This window comes from Cucurbita pepo, chromosome 4 (genome assembly GCF_057944985.1).
Source record: "Cucurbita pepo subsp. pepo isolate OVF chromosome 4, ASM5794498v1, whole genome shotgun sequence".
Classification (NCBI taxonomy): Eukaryota; Viridiplantae; Streptophyta; class Magnoliopsida; order Cucurbitales; family Cucurbitaceae; genus Cucurbita; species Cucurbita pepo.
Genome location: NC_141801.1, coordinates 7,839,606 through 7,864,024, shown reverse-complemented (window position 1 = coordinate 7,864,024; position 24,419 = coordinate 7,839,606). Strand labels below are relative to the sequence as shown.

At 36.0% G+C, this 24,419-nt stretch overlaps 3 protein-coding genes across 3 annotated transcripts; all 3 read left to right on the top strand.

Moving 5' to 3' along the window:
• The first annotated feature begins 910 nt into the window (after window positions 1–910).
• On the top strand, window positions 911–1,815 carry LOC111792201 (uncharacterized). The gene has a single exon (XM_023673545.2). It carries the CDS (start codon window positions 959–961, stop codon window positions 1,556–1,558), a length of 600 nt encoding a protein of 199 aa, XP_023529313.2. The 5' UTR covers window positions 911–958; the 3' UTR covers window positions 1,559–1,815.
• A 1,747-nt stretch (window positions 1,816–3,562) lies between these two features.
• LOC111792253 (DNA replication licensing factor MCM4-like) lies at window positions 3,563–8,883 on the top strand. Its single transcript, XM_023673610.2, has 18 exons — window positions 3,563–3,705; window positions 3,796–4,485; window positions 4,579–4,707; window positions 4,821–4,902; window positions 5,400–5,532; window positions 5,612–5,683; window positions 5,776–5,898; window positions 5,980–6,093; window positions 6,167–6,379; window positions 6,468–6,566; window positions 6,884–7,044; window positions 7,286–7,382; window positions 7,469–7,630; window positions 7,790–7,870; window positions 7,943–8,021; window positions 8,119–8,255; window positions 8,342–8,395; window positions 8,487–8,883. The coding sequence occupies exons 1-18, from the start codon at window positions 3,669–3,671 to the stop codon at window positions 8,559–8,561; spliced, it is 2,538 nt and encodes an 845-aa protein (XP_023529378.2). The 5' UTR covers window positions 3,563–3,668; the 3' UTR covers window positions 8,562–8,883.
• Window positions 8,884–9,877: 994 nt separating this feature from the next.
• Window positions 9,878–24,323, top strand: LOC111793057 (V-type proton ATPase subunit a3). Its single transcript, XM_023674759.2, has 18 exons — window positions 9,878–10,173; window positions 11,570–11,614; window positions 11,870–11,989; window positions 12,074–12,181; window positions 12,745–12,855; window positions 12,937–13,110; window positions 14,038–14,175; window positions 16,469–16,576; window positions 16,703–16,810; window positions 16,918–17,066; window positions 17,721–17,874; window positions 20,795–20,955; window positions 21,043–21,249; window positions 22,494–22,677; window positions 22,761–22,844; window positions 22,959–23,152; window positions 23,519–23,578; window positions 23,807–24,323. Exons 1-18 carry the CDS (start codon window positions 10,027–10,029, stop codon window positions 24,009–24,011), a joined length of 2,457 nt encoding a protein of 818 aa, XP_023530527.2. The 5' UTR covers window positions 9,878–10,026; the 3' UTR covers window positions 24,012–24,323.
• Window positions 24,324–24,419: the final 96 nt, after the last annotated feature.

Below are 24,419 nucleotides of genomic sequence, written 5' to 3'. Positions count from 1 at the left end.
ATCCTCCAATCAACTCATTTCTCGATTGGGGGAGAATCACCCTACCAAGTGTTGAGGTTAGAGATTCAACTCTATTCAAGTTAAACTCTAACTCGAAACTCCTCGTGGAGAGTTAGGAGCAAGTATTTCCAAGGGTCGAGGTTAGAGATTCATCTCTACTCAGATTAAGCTTTGACTCGAAATCTCTCGTCGAGAGTTTAGAATAAGCATTTCGAAGTTTATACATCTCGTTTGGTTGGGAGAACATTGGAACCAAAGAATGAACTACAACTACCTTCACCCTTCTTTATTGATCGGGACAAAAGGAACCATTTCTTTATCTTTAAATTTTATCAACTTTCAATTATATTTCATCTTCATTTAAAACATTATTTACATATTTATCAACAAATATAATTTAAAACTAAAAACTAATTAATTGTCAATCTTAGTACATTATAATTTCTTTATTTTTTTTAAAAAAGTTTCAATTTGATCTATTTTTAAGTTAACCTCTAAATGTTAAAATTATCTAATAAGAAATTTATTTAGATTGCTATATTTTCTTATTCCTCAAACAAAATTGATAAAAAAAAAAACTTATATTAAGCATTTTGTTAATTAAAATTAAATACATATAAAAGTAAATAAGTAAAATTCAAACTTTGTTTTTCAAAAGGAAATTTCAGCAAAAAAAAAAAAAAAAAAAAAAAAAAAAAAAAAAAAAGAAAGAAAAGAAAAGAAAAATAACTGATGGGTAAACCCCAACGTGGTCTGCACGGAAGGTTGGTGCCCACGTTACTCCACGTGGCATCCATTCATTGGAGTCTGCACGTCAAATCATGTGAGCGCCTCTTGGGACCTCATAAATTTCTACCCCTTATGTTTACAGACAATTCTGCTGAAAAACAAAAAAAATAAAAAACTGCAAACAATTATCGGATCAAATTTCACTGAGAGAAAATCCGATCGATATTTGATGGAATCCCTTTCTGAAGCAGCCTCTTCATCTTCATCGTCTGTTGAATTCGTGTTTCACGATGATTTAGAGTATGAATTTGTTGAAGAAGTCGAACGCCTTTCGAACTGGGAGTTGCTCGATGCTTCAGATGCGGATTTCGAAATAGATGGAAATGGAGATGAGCAGGAAGAAGAAGAAGAAGAAGAAGAAGGGGAAAATTGCAGCGTTGATGTCCGAGTTCCTAAGGATCTTCGAGGGAAGCGTGTTGTAGCGATGCCGATTTCTTCTCTTGTTGAGGAGCGAATCGATGGTCCCTTCGATGATGTTTATTTGCTTCAGAATCAGGTGGAAGACGGTTTCGCGTACGGCTGCAACGATCTGGAGGAGGATGAATCCGACGACGATGTTGTTGATGATGATGATGACGGCGATGAGTGCGATTTGGACGACGAACTCGTTCCGTGGTCCGTTAGTGACAAACTCGGACGGCAGAGGATGAGGAAATTAGGGAAAAGAGGTTTTACGAGGATGTATAACTCGAAGAGATCGCCGTTTTTGTTCACCAAGCCTGGATGTGTCCGCGGCAAGCACGGACTCGGATTGAAGCACAGTTCTTAGGACAAGAACAGCTTCAAAAACGCGTCTGCTCCACATCAAGTGCATTCCAAAAGGTAACCGAAACTAATTCCAATTTCGCTTACAAGTAAATAGATGTTGTAAAAAGAAAAAATTAGTAGTTGCGTTTGCTGCAAGTAGAAGTAACTAGTTAATCTGTAAACCTAATTTGTTGGAATGGTTTCTGATGAACATCAACACTAACTTCCATATCATCTTTATCTTGTGTCCATAAAATTTGTAAGATCCGACTTTCCTCATCTGTTCCAGTAGGAATCATTACTTAAAGCTAGCTCACTATTTTGTAATTCAAAAACATATGAAAAGGATGCTATCATCGAGGCAAAAGGCGAGTAAAACATGCTCTCAGAACTTTGAAATAACAATTGAACTAATTAGTTCTGATACATCATGATCACACAACTACATATGGTAAAACAAGAACATTACCATTATTTCTTTTCAACCGGTGATTCCGATGAACAGAAAATGGAGGTTTCTATTTGATGGCGATAGTGTCGACCGACGACGGTGTTGTTACATCGGTAGTCACCACTGTGGGCATTTTCTTCTCGTCGGCGTCATGAAAACTAGAGCTCTGTATGAATTGTATTGTGTGGCACGTATCTAAACTTACCTTGAAATATGAGAGTTTAACTGCTCACTCATAAGAACTTTTTATCACTTTCTAAGTAGTCTACGAAATCTCAAAACTTGGCTTTGATACTAATTGTAATGCTCGAAATTTATCGTGTGATGTGGATTTGATATATAACGTTGTAACAATAACATTGACACGTAGAACACATTGTGGACTCCTAATAGTGCAAGTGGCAAGACATATCTATACTCACTCTAATACATCAAATGACCTGATGAAACATGATTTTAACTTCCATTTGCTCCCGAACATGAGAACTCATTTCATGGATGCTACCTTCGTAAATACATTGTCTCTCGCCTTGAACTCCATATCGCTATGTCTTACATTGGCTCTTGTACTTCCTCCCAACATACCAGAAATTAACCGTTTTTTCTGTATAGAGCTTCGAAAGGTGTCATGCCAAATGTCGTTAAGGTTACAATTCTTGAAATGTCTATGAAAAATGTAGTAAAAATAACATTTTTGCATTAAGGTTTCTTTGCAATTATATGTAGTTTGGATCTCATGTTTAAAATCATGGTATGATCGATCTTGTTTGTGGAGTGTTATTGTCTTGAGATATTTCATTAATAAGGTAATCCGAATTTTACTTTCTTTTGAAGTGATTCCTTATCATTACGACTATCTGTTCTTACCTTTTCCTTTAACCAATGATGTTATTGCAATTATACATAGTTTAGATTTCATGTTTAGAATCATTTAAGCTAAATATGATCGATCTTGCTTGTGGTCTTATTCAAATCTTAAATCAATGTTCTTGCCGTGAGATATTCGATCAATAAGGTAAGTCATATCCCCCTACCCGATAGTTATATAAAGTAAGCCGTTGTTGTTCCCTTTTGCTTACAAAACTCTCTTTCGAAATCTCTCTGCCCCCGTTTTCTAAAGCTGTCTTCTTGAACCGAGGCCAAAGGCTCGAACATACGTCGCTTGCCTTAGACGACGCAAGAACGAATAGACTTAACTCATTTGTTGCTAGGAAGTAAGTACCGCATAATCCCAAGTCCGCTGCCATCAAAGTGCGATTGTGCGAGCGAAATCTTACTTCCTCATAATGGTTCCTTATCATCACCAAATAATGGTCGAGTTCGGTTGATCTTATTATTCAATAAAGGTTGTTTGAGTTGGAAAACTTTAGAACTCGAACAATTGAGTTGAGTCTAAAAAATGTTTCAACCTGGTTAACGAATACTCCTCTTATAAATTATATATTTTATTATTTATTATTAAATTAAATGTAATTGAGAAACGTTGTTCATCACCCATCCCCGCGAGTGATATGGGCTCCCGAGTTGGAAAGCCCAATAGGCCCAAAACTGGAATGGCCCATTCCATCTGAAGCACCTCACTGTTTTGGCGGGAAGAAAGCTGTATGTTCCCGCCAAGTCCCTTGGCTCACTGGCCATTTCTTCATCCCTCCGAATTTCTCTGCTTCACTGTACAGTAGCTATGGCGTCCGATTCTTCTCCGGTTAACTTCAATACAGGTCGGTATCTTTCTAAATAGTCGGCTAATTAGTCTACTTCGACGTGAATTGAACGTTCATTTCTCTATTTTCTGTTCTTCGTTTCGGCAGGTCCTTCATCGCCTGATGATTCCTTCTCTAGTCCCATTGGAAACACCGTTTCGTCCTCTGGGGACGGTTATCGCCGTCGAAGCCGTCGCCGCTCATCTACTCCTTCGGAATTTGCTACACCGCCGCGTCAACGATCTCGACTGGCCTCGTCGGAAACCTCCCCGACGGCTACGGAGCCGCGCTCGCGCCGGAAAGGCGGTGGACGAAGAGCGTCTGGTAGCCGAGCGACTCCGGTGGCTGCTACACCTACTTCAACGGATGATATTCCGCCGTCGACGGAGCCTGGCGATGGTGACGACATGGATGAGGACCATCCGACCTTTGTGTGGGGGACGAATATTAGTGTTGAGGATGTTAAGGGAGCGATTATTCGGTTTTTGAGGCATTTCCGCGATCGTCAGGCGTCGCAGTCTGAGGGGGATTTTCATACCGAGGGAAAATATGCTGATGCAATCAAGAGGGTTCTTGAAATTGAAGGGGATTCGCTCGATGTGGATGCGCAGGATGTGTTCAATTACGATGCGGATTTATATACAAAGATGGTGAGGTATCCTCTTGAGGTTCTCGCAATTTTTGATATTGTTCTGATGGAAATGGTGCCCCAAATCAACCCATTGTTCGAAAAGCATATTCAAACTCGGATTTTCAATCTCAGAACTTCTACTTCAATGAGAAATCTTAACCCATCTGGTAATGTTTCTAATTCAATTTGATTGATTTAGTTTTTGGTAGTTATCTCCACTCCATTAAACTGGGGTCTAAGACCAATTGGTTTTTTATTAGACATTGAGAGGATGGTATCACTGAAGGGAATGATTATACGGTGTAGTTCGATAATTCCTGAGATCAGAGAGGCGATATTTAGATGTCTTGTGTGTGGATACTACACTGACCCTGTAGCTATTGAGAGAGGTGAGTTCAAATTTCATTGGACTTGTTCTTTCCTGTTTGCATGATTTGCCTTAAATGCTTGCTCAAATGAAGTTTTCTGTTTGTACTGACAATGGAGTCGATTAACTAATTAGGGCGAATATCTGAGCCCATTATATGCTTGAAGGAAGAGTGCCAAGCAAGGAACTCAATGACGCTGGTACACAATCGATGCAGGTAATCTGCTGCCAAGTTTGATGTCACTTTAATATGATTAGAAAACTGTCCGTTGTGTCTTATCCAAACTATTAGTATGTACAATTTTTAGTAATATTTGCTTGCTAATTCCTTGCGCTTGTCAAAAGTGAATAAGTTGATATATGTGTCAATATTATTTTGCAAGTATCTGCAGTTGTGTCGTCTATTTAATAACATTCTTATACCAAGTATGCTAATCCTGAAAAGAAAATATTTTTGCATGAGCACATTGAAGGCAATGTAATCCTGTCAGAAATACTGTTTTACTTTGTTTCATCTTTTTCACGACTAATTTCTGCATAAAATTTAACCTACTGTTCTTTACAATGTTTGTCAGTTAATCTGTTGATTCCTTTTCTATTAGACATTCATCTCGTTGTAATGATTAACATGTAAACTGAGGGGTGGATGGAGCACGAGAAAAGTATGTTTAATTAACTTGAACTGAATAAGACTAATCTACGTCCTTGAGTTAGGTTTGCTGATAAGCAGATCGTTCGGCTTCAAGAGACTCCGGATGAGATACCTGAAGGAGGGACACCACATACTGTAAGCTTGTTAATGCATGACAAGCTGGTTGATACTGCAAAGCCTGGTGACAGGGTTGAGGTAAGACCAATCTTAAGAATGAAGTGGATTCATAGAGCATTTATTTTTCTAGCTTTATCAACGTGGATTCTTTTGATAGGTCACTGGGATTTACAGGGCCATGAGTGTGAGAGTTGGACCAACACAGAGATCTGTAAAATCATTATTCAAGGTGCACCTTTTGTACATTTTCTCAAAAATAGAATCGAACTTGTTAGTTGTGCTGAAGTCTTAGCCTGACAGCACCTTTTTCTCTTCTTGCAGACTTATATTGACTGTCTTCATATAAAGAAGGCTGACAAGTCAAGAATGGTGGCAGAGGACATGATAGAAGTTGAGAACCGGTTGGGAGGAAACATGAATGATATCTCATTTGATGAAGCAAAGGTATGGATTTTTTGGCATTTATTGGTCCAAATTTCTTGACCATTCATACCTAAAGCACTCACCTTGTTGATTGAAATGCAGGTGGAAGAGTTGAAGGAACTCTCCAAAAAACCTGATATATATGACAGACTAACCAGGTCATTGGCACCTAATATTTGGGAGCTTGATGATGTAAAGAAGGGCCTTCTTTGCCAGGTATTTTTTTTTTTTACATTTCTACTTCTACCCTTTCTTGTCATATTCTGAGCGTTGATTTCTTTTTGTGCAGCTCTTTGGTGGGAGTGCTTTGAAATTGGCATCCGGTGCAAGCTTTCGTGGAGATATTAACATACTTCTTGTTGGTGATCCTGGAACGAGCAAGTCTCAGCTTCTCCAATACATACATAAACTGTCTCCCCGTGGCATTTACACCAGTGGAAGGGGTAGCTCTGCTGTTGGTTTGACTGCTTATGTCACCAAAGATCCTGAAACAGGGGAAACAGTATGATCCTACTGCATTTCATCGCATTTTCTTGACATCCAACCTGTTTGAACTGTGGATAACTTGTGCACATTGGGTTACTTTTTAGGTGTTGGAGAGCGGAGCCTTGGTTTTGAGTGACAGGGGCATATGCTGCATCGATGAATTTGACAAAATGTCTGAAAATGCAAGGAGCATGTTGCATGAGGTTGGTATGCTTTTGAGTTTCATTTCGAAATAGATGTATCTAAGTTCTATATAATTTGGTAGGCGATGAAAAAGCTGAGGACTTTTAAACTCTGGGGCTTGTATCTATTGCCTGTTTCCTTTTTTTCTTCTGTGAATATTTGTTCAAATGAAGGAAGAGCAGCATTTTACTCATTGCAACAGAATTTATATATGACACACTGTTATTCTATACGTGAAAAAAATTCCTATCTTTGATGTTTCATCAGTCATATTATTTTACCAATCCAACTAATTTATTTTGATGGTTTAAGTTTTAATGCTTCTTGTATTTTCTAGGTGATGGAGCAACAAACCGTTTCAATAGCGAAGGCTGGAATTATTGCTTCCCTCAATGCCAGAACTTCAGTATTAGCTTGTGCAAATCCTAGTGGTTCACGTTATAACCCTCGTCTGTCTGTGATTGATAACATACACCTTCCTCCTACTTTGTTATCTAGGTCAGTAAACACTGTTGATTCGTCAACCACATTATTTCTAGAACATTGTATGCATGCACATCTAAATTCAGTACTGCTGAGCTGTTCTGTGATAAATTGTTCATATGAACTAAGGGTGTCGTGAACATAGACACTAAACTAAACGAAACCTTGTAATGCTGAGAAATCATTTCAATCACATCTATGTTGGATTTCTGATGCAACTACTGACTGAAATTATTTTGGTTTATTGGCTTCTCAGATTTGATTTGATCTATTTAATTCTGGATAAGGCTGATGAGCAAACAGATAGGCGCCTTGCTAAGCATATTGTCTCACTACACTTTGACAATCCAGAGGTTTGAGTAACTTGCAATTCTGGTCATACACTGTCTACTTAAATTGATTTTATCTTGTTCATCATTCAATTGCACTCCACTTGCAGGGTATTGAGCAGGATTTCTTGGACCTTCATACCTTGACTTCATATGTCAGCTATGCTAGGAAAAATATTCACCCAAAATTGTCAGATGAGGCAGCTGAAGAGTTGACTAGAGGCTATGTTGAACTGAGGAGGAGAGGAAACTTTCCAGGCAGTAGTAAAAAGGTACCTGCATTCAAACATATTCCAACGGAAGGAAATCTGATTGTGTTATCAAATTTTGTTCATTGTTTTATTTATGGGGAGAGAGAGGGAAAGAGGGAGGTCTTTTTTCTGACCTTTTCCTTTTCTTTGTTCAATTGAAATTTATCATTGAATCAACAGGTTATAACAGCTACTCCCCGGCAGATCGAGAGTTTAATACGTCTAAGCGAAGCCCTTGCTCGAATACGTTTCTCAGAATGGGTTAGTAAAGCCCTCTTTTTCCTTATTCATAGTTCATAGTCAGTATGACAGACATAATTTCTAATCATTCAGGTTGAAAAGGGCGATGTCCTTGAGGCGTTCCGCCTTCTCGAAGTTGCAATGCAACAGTCTGCAACAGATCATTCTACAGGTAGTTGTTTGGCATGCCTCTAAATCTCTTCTGAATCCTATACAGTTTCACTTTCACATCTTAACTTCAATCTTCCTTCTTTGCAATAAACTTTCAGGAACCATCGACATGGATCTGATCACCACGGGAGTATCGGCAAGCGAAAGGATGCGAAGGGAGACTATATTATCGGCAACTCGCAACATTATTATGGAGAAAATGCAGCTAGGAGGACCCTCCATGCGCCTGACAGAGGTGTGTTGTTTAACTTCTACTGTACGCAGAAACATTCGTAGTAAGTTGGAAGCTTTGTTTCTAAATATTTTCCAATTCTCCGGTAGTTACTGGATGAGCTGAAGAAACAGAATCCTGATAATGAAGTCCACCTCAACAATGTATGTTTCCTCTATCTAACAACCACAAATTGTCACATAATAGTTGATCGAATCGTGCTGATGATAATTATGCGTGTTTTCGACAATGCAGCTTAGGAATGCGGTGTCGACGCTTGCAAGTGAAGGATTTGTAGCAATCCATGGTGATAGCATAAAGAGAATATGAGGGAGCGAGCTTGAAGAACATGTCTGGCATGATGAAGAAGCCATGGGTAAACATCCTTACTAACTAGCCATTTTTTAACATCTCACTCAAATGGGTTATTCTTATTGTATAAAATGTCATGGTTCCTTTTCTTCCTTCCCTCTAACATTATTTATCCGTTGGTTTAATCACTGTTAATATGGTTTTTACTGCACCTATTAACTTAGCTTAGTGACACGTTCGCCTATTCGAGACTATTGTATATGAATCTAACCCTCCCATATAAAAGCTTATTTCATCGATGGGACTTTTTCGCCCTCCCCGACGTGCCCCGTGTCTCTAAGCCAAATTGTTCATCAATTACTTCAAATCCCCCAAAAAGTAACCAAATCATTTTGGCCTAAGCTAAAAGTAGCTTCATACACATGCTTGTTTAATATGGAATAGTCTATATATATATGCATGTATATTTATCTTTTAAGGGTATTAAAATGTTAAAAAGTAATTTTAAAATAATTTTACAAGTTCTAAACCTATTTTTTTTAATTGTAAAGATGTTTTTTAAATAATTTTTTTAAAAATTAAAGGTATTGTTATTATTATTAGGCTATACTAATAAAAATACTCATAAATTTTAAATAATTTCAATAATATTCTTAAACTTTAAAATAATATAAAAAACACATTTATCGTTAGTTTTGGATGAAGGTCATTAGTATTTTGTTTCATAGATACGGTTGAATTTTAAAAGATTATCTATCTTTTTAATTTTTTTAATGTTGCTTTGAAAAGTTAGTGAATATTTTTTAATGTGATATTAATAGTTAAAGATATTTTTATTTTTTTTAAAAAAGTTCAAAACAATTTTGTAGAGTAATAATATTTTATTTAAGGAGATTAATAAAATTTAAAAATTTAAAGTTATTTATTAAATACTTTGAAAGTTGTTATTTTTCCAACCACTTTAAAGTAAAAGAACATAGTTTGAAATAAATTATTAATAGTTTCGAAAAAAAGATATTTGATTTTTTTTTTTTAAATTTAAAGTTATTTTTTAAAGTTTAAAAATATTATTAAAATCTTAAAACATTTTACTTAGTTTTAAGAATATTTATGAGATAAAGTTTAATATTTAAAATTATTTTTATTAATTTAGCAAAAAAAAAAAAAAAAAAAAAAAAAAGAAAAGTGATTCAGAATAAAAATGTGAATCCGGGGATATAAAAGGCGCAGAAATTGATTGGGACACGAATATATCGAAATAACAATAATTTAGGGGCAAAAAAGGGAAAAAGAAAAATCCAAATAAAAAAAAACAAAACAGGTGGAATCATGTTTACGTGTATGCATCCAAGCCCATCTCTCCCCTTTTCCTTCATCTTCTTCTTCTTCCAGATTCCTCCCTGCTCTGTTCTTCTCAATCCCATCAAGATTCACTCATCAGGGCCCTCAAGATTACCATTGGAGTAGGGTCTTCGAACCAGCTATGGGCGATACTCGAGGTGGCTGCTGTCCATCCATGGATCTGTTCCGCTCCGAGCCGATGCAGCTGGTGCAGCTCATCATTCCCATCGAGGCTGCGCATCGCACCATTTCCTACCTTGGTGATCTCGGTCTTCTCCAGTTCAAAGATGTTTGTGCACCTTCCTAATCTTCTACTTCTTTGATTTTTGTTTTTTGATTCTTGGTTTGCTTGGGAGAAATGCCTGGTTGCTTGGATTGTGTAATTTGGCTGTTCGTTTGTTTTTGTTGGTCTTCAATCATGAGGCTGAGCTGCGTGTTCTTTCTTGATGTTTCGATTGATCTTGATTGCTACTTTTTTTAGTTTATTGTGATTAACTGTGATGTTGGTATGTTGTGATGAAGTAAATTCTCTTGAATTTGTTGCAACTCGTGGTGATTTTAATTACTTTTTTCGGGTTGAGATATCTTCACGCTTCGTTTGCTTAATTACTCATACAGTAACTATGTGGTTGTTGGTCGACATCTTTTATCTCATGGACTTGTCGAAATAGGGCTTGATAGTTAGTGAAAATGGGAGGCTTAGGAACTGTAAAATCCCTTCAAAGGTTGAACATAGCTTAGTATTCTGCAGTTCAAAATTCCTACTGTCTTGGTCTATCTATTTAGAGTATATAGCTCTTAAACTTTATGATGATAAAATACTGAAGTTTCGTGTGATTGTTTCAAATTCCAAGCACTTGTAGATTGGGGTTCAAAATTCTTGTAGAGCATTTGGAGGAATTTAAAAAAGAAAACATGGAGGGTCTAAGTCGATATCATATGGTATACAATCACAGGAGGTTTGAAAATTTCCCAATATAAGCCATAAGAAGTCAGCTTTTCGTTACTTCTTAATCTCTTTTTAATTTTTTTGAGAAAGAACACTCTTTCTGTGCACGACTATTCCAAATATTAAAATCAAACTCAATGAAACCTTTTTCTTAATTATACCCGTGATGTTTGGTCTCCTATCTTTTTTTGTAATTATGCTCAACATGTAATTAACTAGAATCAGGATGCATATTTTAAGCTCCTTTTGGAAACTAACTTTTGTTTGCATCACTTCGTCAATAACAATTTTCTCATGATTAAAAAGAGACTGAATAAATTAATTGAAGTACTAGGGTTGATGTGGTTAACTGTACGTGCTGCTGATGTGGTCATTTCCAAAATTTTTAGCTTTAAGGACAGGATTTTGCCACCTTGGATGAAACGTAAGGTGCTAGTCTTGTGTCCGATCCTTGTATTGCAGGAATATAGATATTATTCATATCATACTGTTATTTTTCTTATGAAAGATATTTTTTGTAATATTATGTCACATGTATTTTTGATGGAACATATTTTTTAATTTTATGAGTTATTACTAGAGTTGTGCATGTGTACCAGATTCCTGCTGTTCTCTTCTCTGTCGAAATAGTAAACTTGTATTTCTCATGTAGTCATTTCCAAAATTGATATTTAGCATGCCGATAACTCTTGGTTCTTCTATAACTCCTGACCACCCAATGTATTAATTCTTCCAGCTCAATGTTGAGAAAAGCCCGTTCCAGCGTACTTATGCTGCACAGGTATGTCTTGACTCATGTTCCAAAAGACCATTTTATTTGCTGCATTTGTTTCTAGTTTTTACCCTATAAAACAAATAAAAACTTATGTGATGTAAAAAGAGCCCCCTTTTATAACTACAGTTTATCTTCTCTTGTATAGAATTTCATCAATGTTTAATTTCATCCATTCAATGAAATGATTTGTTTCCTACAGTTTGAGATCTTTATTTCTCTTTCTCTGTTGCACTTACCTTCCTTATTCTTGTTTCTAACAAGATCAAAAGATGTGGAGAGATGGCACGCAAATTGCATTTTTTCAAGGAACAGATGTTGAAGGCTGGATTGTCAAGCAAAAGTTCTGTGTCACAAGTTGATATCAGTATAGATGACCTTGAGGTATCATACAATTTTATTAATAGCTAAACTGGTTTCTGGTGTTTCGTGTCTTGATTGTTTATTTTTTTTTTTATCGCATTATAGGTTAAACTTGGTGAGCTTGAGGCAGAACTGGTTGAGATAAATGCTAATAGTGAGAAGCTACAGCGTTCCTACAATGAACTTGTGGAGTACAAGCTTGTTCTGCAGAAGGTAAATCCTTCTGAACTTTGACCTAGAAAACTTGCAGTTATTTCACTTTAAATCACGTGATGCAAGAAAATAGTCATATTACCAGCCCTTTATGGTGTGTTATTCATGGTAATAATACTCTTGGAATTTTTGGGATATGATAAATACTGTGATAAGTTAGATTTCATTTGTTCCTAGAGCAGTAAAGTTATTCTATTGGCGTTCTGAAAAGTAACACAAGTTTTTAGCTGCTTTTGGCCTGAAGTTTTTGAGTTGGCAAAGTTGGACACTTTCTGTCCTCACAAAAGGAATAAAGAAAGAAGTGAAGGACATATCAACTCCTTAGATAGGGATTTATCATCGCTGTGCAGTGTACTTGTTTTCAATTAATAGATTATAAAGTGTCCAACTTCAATTAATAGATTGTTTAGTTTTTACCTTTTTTGAATTTATAATGGAGTAGCATTACGATTGCATGTTTCATGTTTACATTAATTTTTATTTAGTAGGTATTCTACCTCATTAAATTGGTCATTTTTCTGTTCAACATATGAGTTAAAAGTTGATGAATTTCCTTTTGTCAGGCTGGTGAGTTTTTCAGTTCAGCGCAAAGCAGTGCCGTAGAGCAGCAAAGAGAATTTGAATCTAGGCGAGTTGGTGGAGATTCAATAGAAGTTCCATTGTTGTTGGAACAAGTACAATTTTGAAAGTCTCTTTTCAAGTTTAACCGATCTTGTATTTTTACATGGTCTAACTTCATTTGCCTTATGATGAAGGAATCATCTGCGGATCAGTCGAAGCCAGTTAATTTGGGATTTCTCTCTGGTCTTGTTCCTCGGGAAAAGTCTATGGCATTTGAGAGGATACTATTTCGTGCAACCAGGGGCAATGTGTTTCTGAAGCAGGCTGCAGTTGACGATCCTGTTCCAGATCCCATTTCTGGAGAGAAGGTAAAGTTTTGAAATAACACCGGTGTAAATTCTTTTACTATTTTTTTATTGTAACGATTATCCATACTATTTTTCAATTGGACAAGAAACAATTACATTGAGCTTGTGATTATCTTTTTTAGTTTTTTTCTTCTCATTTTTTGTCATCAAAGAAAAATACATCTTATGGTCATGTCTGTTTATCTTTGTTTCATGGAATGCGAGCCCTAAAACAGTCTACTGATGAATTGTATTTACTAACCTTGTTGTCTCTCTCTTAATCATTCTGTATGAAAGCTTAGCTAGTAAGTCTCCTACAAAAATTTATAACCTTAAAATATTGAGGTAGAAGAAAGTTGATCATAAAATTAAAAATCCATTAAAAGGTAGAATCTTTAGGATTCAATCTGCTTGAACTTGGCTTGTGAGACTAGTGGACTTGGCTTGTGAGATTTATCGATGCAATTGCAAACTGGCCAAGACACTTGTGGGTATTAAGAAGTCTTCTTCAGCTTGACAATCTCTTGCTTAAACTATCCAGCCCATGTAATCTTGCCGACACATGCTTGAACCTGTTGCAGCCATTGAATGATTCTCCTCTTTGGGAACAACCAGTTTTTCTTCCCGAGAGCTATTCTATAATTTCTTCTGAACGCCCCCAGCTTTAATAATTTACTTGAGTTTCTGCTTCTTTGAGACCGTCTTAGAGTTGATTTTGATATCAGTAGTTGAGAATCTCTGAAAATTTATTTGTGACCTCTTAGTAGCAGGATTATTAACCAGAGGCCCATAGCTTGATTAGTTGGTTCCTATGATACCCCTCCCTTCTCAATTCATGATATTCTTACTCAAAATAGTTTCTATTGATGTTAATTGCGCATAACACTAAAAATCTCTACTCATGCATAAACTTCTATTATATATATATTTTTCTCGTTGTTCCTACAGGTTGAGAAAAACGTGTTTGTTGTTTTTTACTCTGGAGAAAGAGCGAAGAATAAGATTCTAAAAATATGTGAGGCATTTGGTGCAAACCGTTACCCTTTTACCGAGGACTTGGGGAAACAAGCCCAAATGATCGCTGAGGTATTGAATCTATTCCTGCTTGAATTGAATTTGCTCACCTAATGTTCCCCTGCCTACAGATTTAACGTTATTTCTTTTCTCTACAAAGCTTGGTTTTTCTTAGTATTTGATCAACTTGGTTTTTCTTAGTACTTGTTCACTTGGTTTTTCTGTTGCCTGGGTCTGGTGTTGATTTAGTAGATCTTTATATTTCTTATGTTTCAGCTCACGCTTTCCTGCTAGCTTGAAGAACTTAATAGAATGTCGAGTGAAATTCTATTGTGATTGGGATCAATTCTGAAGTTAGAGCGTAGTTTTGCTTGGCTTTGGCATTTTCTTTTGTACCTTCCTTTACAATTTCATGTGAATCCTGCTCAGCAAAGTTGGCATATCTATGTTGTTATGGCTTTCCCATGCCAACTGAGGATTTGTAACTTATTTTCCCTTCGAGCACTATATATGTGAAGTTTTAGCACCCAATTTCAGAACATTTATTTGCTTGCTGTGCAAAATACGAGGCTTTTGGTTTAGAGAAAATATTGAATCAGACCCCAAAGTTATCTGCAGAAATTATGACATGGATGTAGTAAGTAATCTAGGCTTGCCTTCCTTGCTATGCTGGAACGTAGATAGCAATGATCATTGGATGTTGGATTTCTCTAGAGAGGCTGTCACGTGCGCATTACTTACCACAATTTTTTTGCTTTTTCTTAGGTGAGGGGAGTGTCTGTTACTGATATTTGGGCAGAAAGAATAACCAACTAGTACTTACTTTTGAGGGAGAGATAGAGGAGTTTAAGCGCCTTCTAGAATTATTAAATGAGATGAAATGCAATAGAATTGAAGATTGAAAAGAGTGGTGTTTTCAGCCTCTAGGAGTAGTGAAGTTCTCATTCTCCCATCTGACTTGCAAAAGAAAAAAACCTGGGTTAGCATAAAAACTGTAATTGGAAATTTTGGACGGCAAAGGACCCGAGAGAGATTTTTCCTGTGGACTGTCATGACGGCTTAAACACAGATGAGAGAATCCAATGTTCTCATTTGGGCCGGTGACTGTGTCCTGGTATATGTTTTAAAATGGCAGTGAAAAAGAATTGAGGCATTTGTCTCTTATTGCTTATTGCTCTTTCAGCAGATGATGTTGGAATCCACTCCTGAAAATCTTCCAAGTTTCTTGGTTTCATGCACTTTTCAACATTATCCAGATGCTTCGTGATCCCAAATCTAGAGGTTGAGCAAAAATCTCATATTTAAATGTGATTAAGGTAGCTGGAATGAAATGATCGTATCTTGGTGTGTTCTTTATTTTATTCTTTTATTTGGGGAGCCTTTTCTGTTAGCTTCTATTTGGGGATAGGTTTCTGTAGGTAACGTTTCACATATGAATGAAATTTCTGTTTCCTTTCCGAAAAAATGAAAACAAGAGGAGTGGGTTGGTTTGAGTCTTTAATCCAAGATTTCACATGAGAGGCTCCCCCATTGTGTAAGAAGGGAGGAATTATCTCTTTCACCTCAGTGCCTCTAACATCATTGTTGACTTCAATGGTAAAATTTTTCTCCAATAACTGAACGGGAGTTGTAGTTCTAGCCTTTATTTTCCAAGGAAGGAGACAAGGGGAAGGAGAGAAGTGAAGGAAGGAGAACTACAACAGAATCCATAAAGAGTAGGTGAGGAGGAAGAGTGAAAGGGTACCGGCAGCTAGAAGAGAGGGAGAGGATTGTGGTAGGATTTCATTGGGGTTTTTAGTAGTCCAGTGGGCTATACATATATGTATGGTTATTTATGTTAAAAAAAAAAAAAAAAAAAAATCATAAACCCTCTCCAATTTCCAAGTCGAAAAGGAAAAAAAATTATTTTGCTTGAAATTGCTAGCATGTATTTTATTTTATTTATGTTTATACATGTTTTAAAAATATAACATTACAAATATTGTTTGGGGGTCCAATTTCCAAGTCGAAAGGGAAGTCATTAATACTGTACAGTCAAATTATAGAGGCAACATATTGTAATTTGCTTATGTTGTCTGAGCTAGTGATTCAAACTTGCATTGCTTTGGAAGCTGCCTTTTAAGGTACTGAAGTTTAGAGTTACAATAAAGAAAAAAGGGTTGGAAGTTAATATAATTATTGAAATTTCAATCCCATATTTTAATATGTACATTAATTCCTTTAAAAGAAGAAGAAATTTGAATCCCGTAAAATTCATTTATTAAGACTTATCTGTGTTAGCCTTTGTCATTATCATCAGTTTCCCTGAATTTCTATTTCAATATTTTGCATTCTAACTTCAATTATGTAACTACCACGAATATAGGTTTCTGGAAAACTGGCTGAGCTGAAGACTACAATAGATGTAGGGCTGCTGCACCGGGGTAATCTGTTGAAGAATATTGGAGAACATTTTGAAAATTGGAATATCATGGTCTGTTATAAACCACAATTTTTTTTTTCACATTTTAAATCTGTGATCTAATGTGGATGCAGATTTTTTATTTGCTGATTATTATACTGTTCTAATTATCTTAACATTACTTTTTGAACTCTGAAGGCGAGGAAGGAAAAGTCCATATACCATATCTTGAACATGCTTAGCCTTGATGTAACCAAAAAATGTCTGGTCGCCGAGGGATGGGGTCCTGTTTTTGCCACAAAACAGGTAAACTCTTTTGCTTATTTTTTTAGTTCTTTGAGCAATTTAAATACAAATCAAACTTTTTTGTTACAAAGAGTTGAATATTACTTTTGAGAACAAACTTGTTGCAGATTCAAGATGCACTCCAGCGAGCAGCAACTGACTCCAACTCCCAAGTTGGACCAATTTTCCAGGTTTTATTAACTACAGAAGCACCACCTACTTATTTTCGGACAAACAAATTCTCCACTGCCTTTCAAGAAATTGTCGATGCCTATGGGTAAGTCTGATGCCCTATTTACTTATACTCTATAAAAAATAATGGACGCTACTTTCTTTTTTTCTTTACCGAAATTACATGGAGGTGGAACAATTGGAATCCCAAACTATCAACAGTAAAATGCCTAATATATGAAAAAGTCAATAGCGAATTAATCTTATGCTTACCATTCACATTGGTCATTCCTCTGGCTAGATTAAACTTGACCATTAAGAGAACCGTTATTTGATTTTCACTTGCTTATTCTTCTACAAAATGATAATTACTTTTGAAGCCATGAAGAAGGGGACCGGAGCTTACTTTTTGCATGCATATACTATCTATCTCAGAAAGCCATGATTATTAAGTTTTGAAGAATACATGAAATATTAATTCTGTATTGTCTTCCTCTTCTTGTTACAAAAGGTCCCTCTCCCTGTCCTTTCTGGTAAATGGTAACCTGGTATTAATATTTTGAGCTAGATCTTGCTCCATTCTGGAATGTTCTAGTTCTCATTCTCCTAAGTCCTACTTTTTAATTAGGTAGGAAGAGCATGAGAACTAAGTTCTCATTAGTACTTTCTTTGGCAGATCTTCTTAGCTTAAATGCATCTTATTCTTGGTCACATGTCACTGGCAGAAGTATGACTGAACGTAACTGCTGTGTAAATACAGGGTAGCAAAGTATCAAGAAGCCAATCCTGGTGTATACACCATTGTCACGTTTCCATTTCTGTTTGCTGTTATGTTTGGTGATTGGGGGCATGGAATATGTCTGTTACTTGCAACACTCTATTTTATATTACGGGAAAAAAAACTTTCTTCTCAGGTAAATTTCGAGAACTTGCTACTAATTTAATTCCAAAGTTCTTAGAATAATCTGATGATGTTATACCCATCAAAATGACTCTTAAATTTCGAAGCTAACTTCCCTTTAAAATTATGGCATGCATCTTCCCGATCAATCTCTGATGATTTTAACTAGCTTGGTAATCATCATGAAACTTCTACTTATTGCTCGACTCATGAAGGTTGTTAGATATATTCTTGGCATGGCAGCGTTACTATTGTGGATGGCTGATTTCTTAGAATGGTCATATTTTGAATCAATTGACTTGAATACTTTAAAGGAATGACCATATCGTGAATTTTGTTAATGGTTGACTAGTGGTAGAAGCTGTTGCATCAATTGTAGTTTCGAGTAAGAAATTTAGATGATAGCTAAGCCCTGCGTTTAATTTCTTTTGATTATCCCATTGACAGATATACCATGAACACTCAAATAATGGTATACCACGATCACACATAATGACTCGACTATTAAGAACAAAAATCAAACACACCCAATCATCCATCAATAATAAAAAAACTGAAACAAAACTTGTAGATGTTGAAGAGGTGAAGTTCAAAGCAAGGTGTTTAATTTAATTCGAATTCTTCCCTTCTAGGTAATAAAAGGCTTATCCTCAAAAGTTCATTTTAGTTACCTGTTATCCCAAATGTTGGAAGCGTCCTTGCTTGCCAAGGAATCTTCCTCTTCCAGGGGCTGTACGGTAATCTTTTTTTTTTTTTTTTTTTTTTTTTGATAAGAAACGAGATTGTATGAAGAAAGAAGGGGGGAAATACTACATAGGGGCTGGGGGTAGTGAGAACCCCCTCCCAAAAGAAGCTAAAAGAAAACTTTCCAATTGTTATAGACTGTAGAAAAGTTGTAATTACAAAAGAATTTTCTTTGATAAAAACCCCGCCAAGAAAGGTTGTAATATGCTGTTTCTTCCAAAAAAGAAACCCAGCCCTCTATGATTTGAGATAAATCTTACTCTAAAAAGTTCAGAAAACCTGGAATTCTAGTAGAGATATTGTTGATGCTTGTCACGAAATCATACCAGAGTCCCATTGGGTTGAAGGTATATGATGATTGTAATTTTGGTTGACTGATTGTTTTTCCACCTTCCTCTGTGGTGTTTGTAATTTTTGGTGGACTGAGTTCTTGTTGAGAGTGGCACACGAAAGTGTCTACTAGTGGGAGCAATCAGTTCTTGGAATTCTCTTCTTTCACCTTATGCTCTGCCGTTTTCATAGACCACATGTTATCTTTGATCATTGAGAAAGTCTAAGATTTTCCCCTACATGATGACGTCAAAACAAAGACTCGAGCAACTGCACCCATTGGTTGTGTTATGGAATGATTTTGGTTGCTTAATTTTCGAAGGAACTTGAATATCAAAGAAATCTCCCACTTGGCTGGTTATTTGTTCGTTTAGGAGGCATTACCTATTCTTTTCCTTGACATTGCTATTTACAGATTGGGTTAAGGTATATATATATAAGAAATAAAACTTGTCATGGGTGGCATGAAAAAGAGTAAATAAAAGAAACCACTGGAGTTGACAAAGGACACTTTGGTTGGTACTTGGTGTTAATGACGAAAGAATAGAGCGTGGTATGCTTAAAAAGGTACACAAAGTTGTAAAAGAATTAAAATGGTCTTATCCGGTCCTAATTTTTGTCCCTTAGAAAATGGCAGTGCTCTTTTGTTTTCCAGTGGACCGCAGGATACTCCTGACTCTCGCCACTTAAATAGAAGGAGCTTTCAAGTTTAAGAAAATGCCACTTCAAAGTTGAGTAGACAGCTGTAGGGAAAGCACAGGATACATCAAACTCAATAAACAATCAGTTCAATCATTTTGGCTTAAACCACACGAAGAATAAAGACCAACAGTCTTTTGCAGCTTTTGAACATAATAGGGAAGTTTAAAGATGATGATACCTTCTCTGGGATCCCTTTCTTTTGTGAATGTTTGAGCTCTTTTTTTTTGTGGGTTTGTTTCTTGTATGCCCTTGTACATTCTTTTGTTTTCTCAATGAAAGCTTGGTTTTGTTAAAAGAAAGAAAAAGAAAAAGATTAGTGAGTTTGCTTGGGAGGAGGGGTGGATGTTTCCCTACCATGGACTCAGTTTGCAACCTATTAAGGATTTTCACATGTGAATCGTTCATGGAACATATTAGTATAGATGCCTAGATAGATGCTATCATTGTTTGGACAATGAGGACTCCCAGAAGGGTGCGGTCAAACTCCTTTACCTGGAACATATTAGCATAGATGCCTACTGAAGATTAATGCTACTTATTGTCTGGAATATTTCCTTTTTCCGGTGATCAACACCTGGGCTGGCTGGCTCAAGGTTCAAATTTCCTCGATTTTGGGCAAATGGATTAGGATTCGGTAAAATCTTGCTTGGAGAACTGTTTCCAAAACAGATCTTCATTTTTGTCTTCAGAACTGTTTTTTGATTTGATGTTATTGTAAATTACTATTCACAAAACGAAAATCATTTATTAAAAAAAAAAAAATAGGTCGTCTAAGAATATCTAAAACAACATGAGAGAATAATTTTTCAGAATCAATCCCGTTTTCATAGAATATTTGTTCTAGAAAAGGGAAAATTGTTTGGAAAACAGTTTCCAAACGCACTACAATTTCTTCATTAGAAATCTTTGCTCGGTTGGGTCAATGTTTTTGTGCATTCAGAGGTGCCTCCGGAGGGTTGTTTTCTGTGGCACAAGGTAAACCATCAAAAGATATGGGCCCATCCTAGCAGTTAGGATTTTGACCCAGACGACAATGCTTCTACTTATTTTGCTTTTTATTTTTATTTTCTATTTTTATCTTTTTCTTGAAGAAAGTTTGTTACTTGGAGAGGGGTTTAGCGAAATCTAACTGTTTTATTTTTCTTTTGAAATTTCAGAAGCTTGGAGATATCACTGAAATGGCCTTTGGTGGACGCTATGTCATTTTGATGATGTCACTATTTTCGATATACACGGGTCTGATCTATAATGAGTTCTTCTCAGTCCCATTTGGACTATTTGGTCGCTCAGCATATGAATGCCGTAGTCCTGATTGCAGGTATATCAATGTAACCTTTATTCTACTTTAGCCACATTTTTCTCTAATTCATGCTCTATGAGACTCGTTAATCCCCATCAACTGTAGCGATTCTACCACTGTGGGGTTGATAAAGGCGGGTTCTACATATCCATTTGGCTTGGATCCTGTATGGCATGGCACTCGAAGTGAGCTTCCATTTCTCAACTCTCTGAAAATGAAAATGTCAATTCTCCTTGGAGTTGCACAAATGAATCTTGGAATTATAATAAGCTATTTCAATGCTACATTTTTCCGGAACAGCATCAATATCTGGTGAGTTCTTTTGTACTATTTTTACTTTTTTATCAATTTTTTCATAGATTTACTTAAAAGCTCGTTTGATAACTATTTAGTTTTTAGTTTTTGAAAATTGGGTTTGTTTTTTTTTTTTTTCATCATTTCTCTACTATTAGTTTAATATTTCCTAAAAAGATATTTGAATTCTAAGCCAAATTTAAAACTATAAACAATTTTTTGGAAACTACTATATTTTTTATTTATTTTTTTTTTTCAAAACTTGGCCTTTTAAAAACATAGGTAAAAAGTAGATAGAGGTGGAAGTAGAAATACATGCTTAATTTTCAAAAACAAAAAATAAAAAATGATTGTTTTTTTTTAGAAAAAGACGTTCTTTTCTATTGGAGGCAGGCTTCCCATGAACCAATTGGTTTTGAGGGGATTCCCATCTTCCTTATTTGGTTAGAGTGAGGCTTGAAGGAGTGATGATGAATTTTTTTGTGGGAAGGGGTTAGGAAGGGGGTGCATCCCGTAGGGTGCAATAAGTATTGGGAAAAATACTCCTAATTTAGATTAGAGAGTCACATATATAGGTAGACAAGAGAAGCCTAAACTAGAAGAATGTACAATTAAATGACGACTATACACAATAACATATATATTATAACACTCCCCTCCAGCTGGAGAAAATAAGTCAACCATGGCCAACTTATTGTAAAGATAATTTATTCTTGCTCCATTTAAGATTTTACTAAGAATATCTCCCAATTGTTCTCCCATCTTCACATACTTACGGACACCAACCTTGTTATATTTTCTCATTAATTCACTTCAATATGTTTACTGTTTAGTCTTCTCACGTAGCACTGGATTAGACATAATGTGAAGTGCAACTTGATTATCACACCACAATTTAGGTGACATAGTAATATTGAAGCGTATCTTAGTCAAAAGTACTATTTCACACCGACTGTGCCATATCTCTATATTATGACACACACTTGAACGTGAAAAAGAGAGGGGATGTTCTACATACTTCAAATACTTGGGGTTATATTGTAGTTTTTCAATCTTCTGTATTTCAATATGATTCTAGTTACTTGGGTCTATCATCCTGCTCTTCATAAGTAGTGAATAACAATTGTGTAAAAAAAAAAAAAAAGAAAAAAAAAAAAGAAGAATATATATATATATATATCGTAAATAACGATTATTGTGAATAAATCGTCTGCTTTGCATTGTTTGTCAATATTGAATTGACTCATGCGTACACTTTTCAGGTTCCAATTTCTGCCACAGATGATATTTCTGAACAGCCTTTTTGGTTATCTTTCTCTTCTGATCATCATAAAGTGGTGCACTGGTTCAAAAGCTGATCTGTACCACGTAATGATATATATGTTTTTGGGCCCAACTGAAGATCTGGCTGAAAATCAGCTTTTTCCTGGGCAGAAAAATGTTCAGGTCTCGTCCTACTAATATTGATGTTCCTATGAACTGTTGGATTTATTTTTCTCATACGCTTCTTTTTTCCCTCCTGTTTCCAGATTGTGCTCCTCTTACTCGCCCTTATTGCCGTGCCATGGATGCTGCTTCCAAAGCCTTTTCTTTTGAAGAAACAGCACGAACAGGTCTGCTTTGGATTCTCTTTACTGGTCCTACTTGTGTGTGTGTGTGTGTAGGTCGGTGGAGATCCTTTGTTATGTTTGACTAGGTTCTTTATCTGACAATCATGTTTCTTTCAGAGGTTCCAAGGCCAGTGTTATGCGCCACTTCCAAGTGCTGATGATTCCCTTGAGTTGGACTCGCATCATGATTCACATGGTCACGAGGAGTTCGAGTTCAGTGAGGTTTTTGTGCATCAGCTTATACATACCATTGAATTTGTGCTTGGAGCAGTGTCAAATACAGCCTCCTATCTTCGTCTATGGGCTTTAAGGTATGTAAATCAAGCGGTATCCATTTTCATTTTCTTGGTTACGTATTTGGCATTGCCATTCTTTATCGATTGTTTTTTTTTTTTTTGCATGAACCACTATTTTTTTCTTCTTTTCTCTGACACATTGCCTTATACATGTAAATGGAACTTTGATGATGTTAGAATTTAAAATTTTTAACTTCTGTTAGAACCCCAATTAGCGCCACACGGTGGAGTTAAAGAGAATTCTATGTTCCCTTAAAAAAGAAGGAAAGTCTTCCTTTGTTAAATACGAACAGTGCAAAGTACTCATAATAATTTATTGCCTTCAACGGCCTGTTCGCTTTAAGGTTTGCTAATTTTAATTTTAATTTTTTTGTTTTCCAGTCTTGCACACTCGGAGTTGTCAAGTGTGTTCTATGACAAGGTTCTCGTTCTATCTGCAGGGTACGTAATTATTCTTCGTGTTAACGTCTTTTCCTTTAAGTTGTTCTGCATTATAGACTAGGGGATTAAGAGAATTGACCTATTGTCACATCTAAATCGGTAGCCTGCATTATATAGCTGCTGTGCTTTTAGACCATTCTCTATAATCCCTCTAAGTTGGTGGTAGTGGATAGTTAATTACAATGGTTGAACAAAACAAAACAGTAACAAAAAATTTCATTTCCTCAGGTTCAATAACGTTATAATCTTAATAGTAGGCATTATCGTTTTTATTTTTGCTACCGTGGGTGTGTTGCTATTGATGGAGACTCTAAGTGCCTTCCTTCATGCACTGCGTCTTCATTGGGTCGAGTTTCAAAACAAGTTCTACGAGGGAGACGGTTACAAATTCAATCCTTTCTCATTTGCATTGCTTGACGAAGATGATGAATAATCTTCGATTGGATATGAAGCCATGAGAGCTCTGTTTTGGTTTGTGCACAGAAGTGGTTTGTATTCATTTTTTTCAATCTAAAGATGGCATGGTAATTGTCATCGTCCTTTGTTAAGGAGTGCATGTGGTTTTGGCCTTTAGCACTTGCTTTTTTTCATTTCCTTGTGCTGCAAAAGGAAAATAATTGGCTTCTTAGATTGGCCTCTGCCTTTGTAAGTGGTAAAAGTAATGACCTAATGTAATAATAATCAAAGATACTGAATCATTTCTCTATATTTATATATATTTATGTCTGCGAATATTTATTTAGAAGAGCTGTGCTGGTTCAGTGCTAGTCTTCCTTGATTGATATGAACTTATTCTTAGATGTGGGTTTTGATTTTAATACACAAGTTCATGAGTTGTGGA